The 9,365-nt window shown below is 43.3% G+C and overlaps 1 protein-coding gene across 1 annotated transcript in view; it reads right to left on the bottom strand.

Annotated features, from left to right (window-relative positions):
- Window positions 1–9,108, bottom strand: part of LOC111968149 (Na(+)/H(+) exchange regulatory cofactor NHE-RF1) — a 37,236-nt gene extending 28,128 nt beyond the window's left edge. Inside the window, exon 1 of the mRNA XM_023993717.2 lies at window positions 8,369–9,108. Within this exon, the coding sequence (XP_023849485.1) occupies window positions 8,369–8,806 (438 nt within the window). The 5' untranslated portion in view covers window positions 8,807–9,108. The remainder of the gene's footprint in view (window positions 1–8,368) is intronic.
- Between the last annotated feature and the right edge of the window lie 257 nt (window positions 9,109–9,365).

Here is a 9,365-nt window from a genome sequence, read left to right as displayed (position 1 = left end):
CTACTTGACCAGGCCTATCAAGCTCTGGTCAAAAGTAGTACTCTATGGGTATAGCCCTGTTCAATGTGAGATTTCAAAACGGCTCTCATCACATAATCGTGGGTGTCATCATTTGTAATCGACTGTTCTTCTCCATTGATCTTGTAGTGCCATTTGAGTTGCCCTTATCCTTATGTAACTACACTTTTTATAACTGCAGTTATAGCAGTTACAGCATGTTACAACATTTTATTAAAGACAGCTTTGGCGAGACTAAGTATTTTAAAAACCCTTTGGGCTGGATGTATCAATGTGTTCATTTAAGCAATAATGCACCTCGGGTTTGTGGTATATGGGTAATATACCACGGCTAAGGGCTGTTCTTACACAACGCGGAGTGCCTGGAACAGCCCTTAGCCGTGGTATATTGGCCTATATCACAAACCCCCTATATAGATAGTTAGACATCAGACTGAGGTTATATAGATAGTCAGACATCAGACTGAGGTAGAGGTTATATAGATAGTCAGACATCAGACTGAGGTAGAGACTAAGGTCCTCCAGTACAGACTGGGGCTGTCTCAAATGGAACCCGATTTCCTATATAGCCAAGTGCACTACTTTTGAGGGCTCTGGTCAAAAGTAGAGCACTATGTAGGGAATAGGGTGGCATTTGTGACGTACACTGGGAGGAGGCAGTATACTCAGGATGAAGGAAGGACACCAAGACATTTCAGGGAAAAAATAACTAGTAAATACCTGTAAAAGAGTAGCCAGAGATTGCCTACTGCTACTGGGTAATGGTTAAAGGTCAGGGTGAGGTTGAAGACATGTAAATCGCTTCGTGATTTTAGTACATAAGGCCATGTTATTGGCCAAAGAAAGAGGAAGGGGAGAAAGTGATGACAGTRAAACAGCCTAACTGTCATCTTAACAGCTCTCTGAGTGTAACATTCTGCCTTCCAGGGTCAATCCATCTTAACAGCTATCTGAGTAGGGTGTCCAATCAAAAACTTGTCTTTTGACCAATGGGTATAATAATAATCCTCGAAATGAATAATCCTGTATAGATAATCCTTTAAGGAAAACCAATGGCCAAACCTCATGTCTCTATCATAATCCGTTCAAARGTTATTGGAGTTTTTACCACTTGTAGGATGGCCAGAATTAGTGTGACTAAATCAATGGAGGCCAGAGGGGGAAAAAAAGTGGACCTAAAAAATAAACTAAAATTGCATCACATCAATTAGGTTGGATTCTATGTAAGAATTAAGGCTACTAGCTACCTGACAGGCTCACTTTCCTGTTAAACTAGTCATCTTTCTCCTCGARTCCGGAGGACATAAAACATTAGAGGTAAGATGGATATCGATTGAAACATGTAGTGTTTTCATATTTTTACACTTAATTCAGCTTGTGTCATGTTCATTTAGCCTTTTACGACCAGCGGAAACAACGTTGAAGATGAGAACCATGTMATCAGAGCTCTGTGCTTATTATCGGATGTATTAGGTTACAAAATCAGACTTTTTAGATATAAAGTTAATAATATGTTACCAGAAAGACTCCACAACATAACAATCATATTTGTCTTGGTAAAATGTATTTTATAACATGAATGTAATCACCAAAGCGTGTTTTCACCCATTCTGGTCAGACACCCTACTCTGAGTGTAACAGTCTGCCTTCCAGGGCCTTACTTCATCTTACTAGAACTAATGAGTGCCGGTCTTTGAGGGTTTTTCCTTTCAAAAGGCTAAACGCTGTTTAAGCCCTCAGGCACACACACACACACACACACACACACACACACACACACACACACACACACACACACACACACACACACACACACACACACACACACACACACACACACACACACACACACACACACACACACACACGATCATTATGACTGTTTGTGGTGAGAAAGGGGTAAGGTATTTCAGGCTCAGCCTCCTTAGAGAGGCGTGAGAGTCCTCTTCTCTTTCCTCTCTGGCCCAGTCCGTCTCTTTCTCCTTTTCTCCCCAGACAAACACACCACAGAAAATGCCTCATTCTTCTCCGCTTGGGTCTCCAGGGAAACCGAGAGATGGAGACGGTCCTCCAAGGTGTTACTGGTCATAATTTCCATGTGGTCAACTTGACACCATTAATAAAACACACTCAGTCTCTGTGCGTGTCCAAGCAYGACTCCAACACCATCATTAAGTTTGCTGACAACAACAGTGGTAGGCCTGATCACCGACAACGATGAGACAGCCTATAGGGAGGAGGTCAGAGASCTGGCAGTGTGGTGCCAGGACAACAACCTCTCCCTCAACGTGAGCAAGACAAAGAAGCTGATCGTGGACTACAGGAAAAGGAGGGCCGAACACTCCCCCATTCACATCGACRGGGCTGTAGTGAAGCAGGTCGAGAGCTTCCATTTCCTTCATGTCCACATCACCAACAAACTATCATGGTCCAAACACACYAAAACAGTCCTGAAGAGGGCACGACAACGCCTATTCCCCATCAAGAGACTGAAAAGATTTGGCATGGGTCCCCAGATCATCAAAAGTTCTACAGCTGCATCAGAGACCATTCTGACCAGTTGCATCACTACCTGGTATGGTAACTGCTCGGCATCCGACCATAAGGCACTACAGAGGGTAGTGTGTACGGCCCAGTACATCACTGGGACCAAGCTTCCTGCCATCCAGGACCTCTATACCAAGCAGTGTCCAAGGAAGTTCCAAAAAAAATGGTCAAAGACTCCAGCTACCCTAGTCATAGACTGTTCTCCCTGCTACCGCACAGTAAGCGGTACCGGAGCGCCAAGTCTAGGTCCAAAAAGCTCATTAACAGCTTCTACCCTCAAGCTATAAGACCCCTGAACAATTAATAAAATGCCTACCCAGACTATATGCAGCTCTTTGAGGGCTTGCCAAGTCTTGAGAGTCCAGGAGGAGCCGTCTCTTCCTGGCTCTCAGTCCATATTAGACAATGGTTGTGTTCAGTAGGGCACACCCAACCGTAGCAAAAAGTTCAGAAGGCAATACCTCCTCATTTCAAAAAGCACTTTCTCCCTACTGGACACAAACCAGTACCAGCCAAGTCCTGCCTCTCAGTCCATGGCTGATTCCCAAATGACACCATATTCCCTATACACCTGGGTAATCAGCAGCGCACCATGTAGACAATAGGGTGCCATTTGGGACGTAACCCATATTAGACCAGTATCAGCCAGGTCCTGCCAAGTGTCCCATCAGGGAGAAATGCAGGAGGCTAGCAGGCAGCACCTTGAGAGAGACAAGGCCTTTCTGTGGCCCCCGTCACAAGCAGGCAGCACCTTGAGAGAGACGAGGCCTTTGTGGCCCCCGTCACTAGCAGGCAGCACCTTGAGAGACAAGACCTTTCTGTGGCCCCCGTCACTAGCAGGCAGCACCTTGAGAGAGACAAGACCTTTCTGTGGCCCCCCGTCACTAGCAGCAGCACCTTGAGAGACAAGACCTTTCTGTGGCCCCCGTCACTAGCAGCAGCACCTTGAGAGAGACAAGACCTTTCTGTGGCCCCCGTCACTAGCAGGCAGCACCTTGAGAGACAAGACCTTTCTGTGGCCCCCGTCACTAGCAGGCAGCACCGTGAGAGAGACGAGGCCTTTCTGTGGCCCCCGTCACTAGCAGGCAGCACCGTGAGAGAGACGAGACCTTTCTGTGGCCCCCGTCACTTGAACCCAGAAGATTAGTGAAGGGTAGCAGTGCATTAGTGGTGGGAGACATGAGCTACATCCCAAATGGCACTGTATTCCCTCCATAGTGCACTACTCCCACATACCACCGTTTCACTTTCCACTCAGTCTCTTAAGGTAGGAACAGAATCTGACCAAAGACAGAATCTGACCGGAGACGATAAACAGAAAGACCAATCATGGTGACCAGACGAGGAAATACTCCTTCCCTAAAGAAGCCGAATGAGTGAATGAGTAATAATACAATTTTGTATCGTCACATACACCGGATAGGTGCAGGGAGAGAGCGAGAAAGGACGGAGAGAGTTTGTCCTGTTCAGATCATGTGATAAGGAAACACTCAAGGCCCTCGTTGAGACCTACTATTTAGGAGACCTTTCGTGTTCGTCACAAATTGCCACACGTTTCCCTACATGACTAGTGTGTCAATTGGTACGTAACCTATAATTCAGGGGAAACACTAGCTACACATCAAGGTGAGGCAGAGAGAGATCGGAATTTTTTATTTTCCATTTGTGTTGCTGTTGCGCAATGGCTATATATCAGAGGGCAGACCTTGCACTGTCTAACAAAGTTACATGAAGACGTTGCACATGTTTTCCCGAACTGACCAACCCCTACACACCCACGGATGAAATACCACATGAAAAAGTATTTCATAACCAGCAGTATGAGGCTGGTGAGGTGTGTTACAGAGGGATGTAARGGAGTCTGTATGTTGTATGTTTCTCAGATAAATGTTTTTTTCTGATTAAATGAGTAATACCTGATATTCCGACCTTGTGAAAACCAGGAGCTCTCTGGCTTACAAATGTAGACATTTTGTGCTCATATTCAGAAAGCATCTCAGAGTACTAGTACTGATCTGGGATAATTTAAAACGCTTTTTATATTATATTGAATAAGATGGAGGACCTGGAGGACCTGATCCTAGATGAGCTTTATGAATGTGGCCCTTATTTCCTATGTTGTGTTGAGACAATAAGCAGACAGGCGTCTCAAGCTCGATAGGACATGATGGTTATGTGGTCTGTTCAGTTCTCTCTGTAGCCCTTTACTGTACTCACTGCCCCTATCATTCCCTATATTTTACCTTTATTTAACTAGGCAAGTCAGTTAAGAACAAATTCTTATTTTCAATGATGGCCTAGGAACAGTGGGTTCAGGGGCAGAACGTCAGATTTGTACCTTGTCAGCTCGGGGATTTGAACTTGCAACCTTTCGGTTACTAGTCCAACGCTCTAACCACTAGGCTACCCTGCCGCCCCAACTTTTGACCAACGCAGATTTGGTAACTGATAAGTGCCTAAATTGGAACTCAGTGGCTGTACAGTAACACACAGTTAGTTGTGTGTATATATATATATATATATATATATGACGTCAGAGCTCAGGCTCTTCACTTTACAGTGCTGTATGGGATTCAACTGACAGCTGTTCTAAACGTGTGTACCACGGCAACAAAAAGATGGCCCCATCCCTCCCGCTAATTGAGCTACTTTTACAAATTGGTTTTGTTGTCTAACATGCTGACCAGACCGGACACGTCGCGTGCGTCGCAAAATAAATTTAGAAATCCATGTTATTAAATTATTGCACCCACACTGCTTGCGCGCGCCAACGAGCGTCTGTGAAACCAAGGGCTAAAATAGATGTCGTTCCTATTTCTGAGGCAGATCGCGCTGCAAGTCCTGCCTCTCCCATCTCCTCATTGGTTTATAGAAGCAGGTACCCACGTGCCATCTCCTCATTGGTTTATATAAGCAGGTACCCACGTGCCATCTCCTCATTGGTTATACCCACGTGGGTGATAGAAAGAYGAACTGTTTTGCCGGTAGTCGTGATAATATATTAAAGTTTAGATGCGATCACCATATAATTTAAAACGATGAAAAAGCCTGGAAGGAGGAGAGATGACTAGAAACGATTCGGTTGCCCGTTTTATATGTGTGGATTAATTTTCGGAGTAGAGATCCTTGTGCATTTCAGGTAAAATAACAACTCAATGTTTATATCCCAGGACAAATTAGCTAGCAACAGCAAGCTAGCTAAATAGGACAAATTAACGTTAGCTAGCAAGTGCAAGCTAACTAGCAAAATTACCATACATGTTTAATGCTTTTCGACCGGTCCCCAAATTAATGTCATTGGTTCAGAGTTTGTTTCGATATTTTAACCTGCATGTCGTGATCGCGTTTGGTGTGGGGGGCCTCGTTCACATTACGTTATGCCGGATGTCATTCATTTCAATGGGGATGTCCACAACGGAGCGGAATCGCACTGCCCCCTTGCGGTTGAAGGCTCAGTTGTCAGAGTCAGACACTGCACACTTGGAATTTTCCCACACTTTGCGTAGTCTTCAGTACAGACTAAGTCTGTTGAAGAACAGGTAGTGACCAAAACCAAATATTTTCATCTTCTCTGGTTTCTGTGATGGCTTTATGGGATAGCTAGCAACTTGAAAATAATTACCTATTCCTATAAGTGAATACTATTTTAATAGTAATGTTAAATAATACACATTGGCAGTTAAGCCAATTATATTATATGACTGTTGCCTCCCGTTTAAATCTATTGTGATGGTAATGACATTTGTTTTTGATTATATTATTATTATTATGGTGGAGGTTGCTAGTTACAGTGGTATCTTCAACCTAGCCTAGCCTTTAGCTAGCTAATGTAGCTGTTCTGCAAGCTAGCTTGACTAGCTATAAAGTTAGCGTAACAAGTAGAGTTAAAAGTAACTAAACAAAACATGTTTTATTATCTATTACCGGAAACAATATTCTCCGGTCTTTAATGAAAAGGTCATATTTTGCGATCTGCCAAAATAAATGCGATCTCTGACGAGACAGGTTCACCTCCATCTTGCGTTAAAAACACTACACTTGTCCGCTCAGTAGCGGTGCAAGACTCCGTGAAGATGACATAGAGCGCAATGAAATATGTCACGATGTGTACGGGGCATGAGAAAGGGGAATGCTGTAAATCGAGAGGAATCTATGTGTTCTGAAAGACGAGATGTTGAGGATTATAATAAATACCGCCTTGATGTCAAACAACAACAAACCTGTGTCTAAATGTGCACTTCATATTTCCATATTGAAAGCCTAACACTATGATTGGATTTTATAACTTAGCAAGTCATGTTGGCAATATAATAAGCTTTCAAAATGATGCCCACCTGACCCAGGTGGTTATTTATCATGGAACGTTTCTGGATTGCCTAAACAACAACAGTATATGTGTAAAGGTGGGGATGCAGGGCTGTGTTCCAAACAAACAACTACAAATGTGTTTGCTTCAGTTCCTCAACGGTAAAGCTAGTAGAGATCAAAAAATCACCTTATAGTTGAAGGCTCTATCCTTGAGCCATAAAAGTACATTTAAATTCCGTATGAACTGTGCCCAGTCTGGAGAGGTGTGTGTCCACTTGGAGACACCAGTTAGACCTCAAGCTCAAACTCTTGTAATGATTGTTTCTTATTTTGCACCTAAACCAAACTTTCCAAGAATATTCTTATTATGTAACTGAATGTATCCAGAGTATTTCCAGTTTTTCGTCATGGACAAATGCTGTGAAAAGTACAGTCAATGTAAAATGCACATAAAATCAACAGTGTCATGTTTGAATTCAGTCATGTGAACATTTGGTCTGATAATTTCCCCAATCCAAAGTGTTCGCGTTCAATTGCTACCATGATCATGCATATGCTTTTTATATTTATTATGTTAAACATTCCAATTTGTCCCTATCCATAGGCCAATTTCCACAAGCATAAAAGTGTTAACAGAATAACTGCCCTGTAGGCATGTGTGTCTGTTTAATGCTTCTATACACAATACAGACGTACAATAAAATTTAAAAAAAGACAAAAGCAAGTCTCAGCAAATGTCTAGAACATGACATATGCAGTTTAGGGTAGGATGTAGCCTACATATACAGTACCAGTCAAAGGTTTGGACACACCTACTCATTCAAGGGTTTTTCTTCATTTTTTACTACTTTCTACATCGAAATGTAATAGTGAAAACATCACAACTATGAACTAACACATATGGAATCATGTAGTAAACAAAAGTGTTACACAAATCAAAATATGAGATTCTTCAAAGTAGCCACCCTTTGCCTTGACAGCTTTGCAGGCTCTTGGCATTCTCTCATCCAGCTTCATGAGGTAGTAACCAGGAAAGGCATTTAAATGAACAGGTGTGCCTTGTTAATTTTATTTGTGGAATTTCTTTCCTTCTTAATGAGTTTGAACCAATCAGTTGTGACAAGGTAGGGGTACTATACAGAAGATAGCCCTATTTGGTCAAAGACAGAGTCCATATTATGGCAAGAACAGCTAAAATAAGCAAAGATAAACAACAGGCAATCATTACTTTAAGACATGAAGGTCAGTCAATCCGAAAGATTAAGAACTTTGACAATGTAGAAAATAGTCAAAATAAAGAAAAACCCTTGAATGAGTAGGTGTGTCCAAACTTTTGACTGGTAATGTATATTGTTGTTCAAATGTGTTGACAGACAGTGGTTGACCCTGGTCAGCTCTCCAATACATCATATGACTAGGCGTATGCAAATTGCCTACATACAATGTAATATCTGCGAAATGAATCTAGATAGGGAACTTCGGAAATCCCTTTTACCTTGGCGCTCACACTTAGCCTCTGTTGGGAGAAGTTTCCGTTCTCTTCCGATGTAGCAGTCGCCTCGCTCTCCGCTGCATCCCCATGGCCCGACTTGCTGCCCGGTAACGGGATGCCCTCCGTGACATACTCTTTACGGCACTCCAAGTTGTGCTTCTTCAGTACCTCCGCGGTCTCAGCGTCTACCACGATCAGCTCGAGGCTGCCCACGGTGGCTCGTATCCGGGCAACGACCTGCTGGTGGCTCTCGCCCTCCACGCTGTCCCCGTTAACGAACGTCAGTCGGTCCCCAGCGAAGAGACCGGCGGTGGCGGCAGGAGAGTCTGGTTCTACCAGTCGGATAAACTGTCCGGTCTTCCCTTTCTCACCGTGCAGATGGAAGCCGTAGCCATTCGAACCCTTTCCTAAAATACAACATCTAGGCCGGAGGTTTGACATAATGTTACCGCTGATCAAATATTCTCACAGATAACGTCCAAAAGCTTCACAACAAAGAAAGTAAAAGTGGACAACAAACAATCTCAGAAATGAAACTGACGGACTAACTTCGAACGACCGGTCGCTCTCACAGTTTACTTTCTGTCAAAACAGAACGTATTATTTCACTTGAGTCTCTGGTAAGGTCCTCCTCGAAACTATGTTGCGATCTAGTAACTATTTGTGGAGTGCACGTAGTCAGACACACCCACAAAAGTACTCTTCCTTGTGTGCTCAAATCAACGGGGCTTTGTTTTTAAGTTGATCTGAAGTTGATGGTGAAGGGTTCTAGTCTGACAGGTGACAAGACCAATCAGTAATCTCCTTTAGGAAAACGCTGTCGTTGAGTTTATCCGACAGCCAATGGACTGCCTTTAAATTTCCCTTTGAACAAAAGTCGTTGCCTACCCCAGAGCCATACATGTATTTATTTCTAAATACGTGGCTCTGGCCTAGGCTATTACTTGTCACATATCTAGATTCTAGAGACACTGTCATATCCTTTTTCCATAACATTGAG

Source organism: Salvelinus sp. IW2-2015, linkage group LG8 (genome assembly GCF_002910315.2).
Source record: "Salvelinus sp. IW2-2015 linkage group LG8, ASM291031v2, whole genome shotgun sequence".
In the NCBI taxonomy this organism is placed as follows: domain Eukaryota; kingdom Metazoa; phylum Chordata; class Actinopteri; order Salmoniformes; family Salmonidae; genus Salvelinus; species Salvelinus sp. IW2-2015.
The sequence above is the reverse complement of the archived record's forward strand: the minus strand, read 5'-3'. Positions and strand labels throughout refer to the sequence as shown.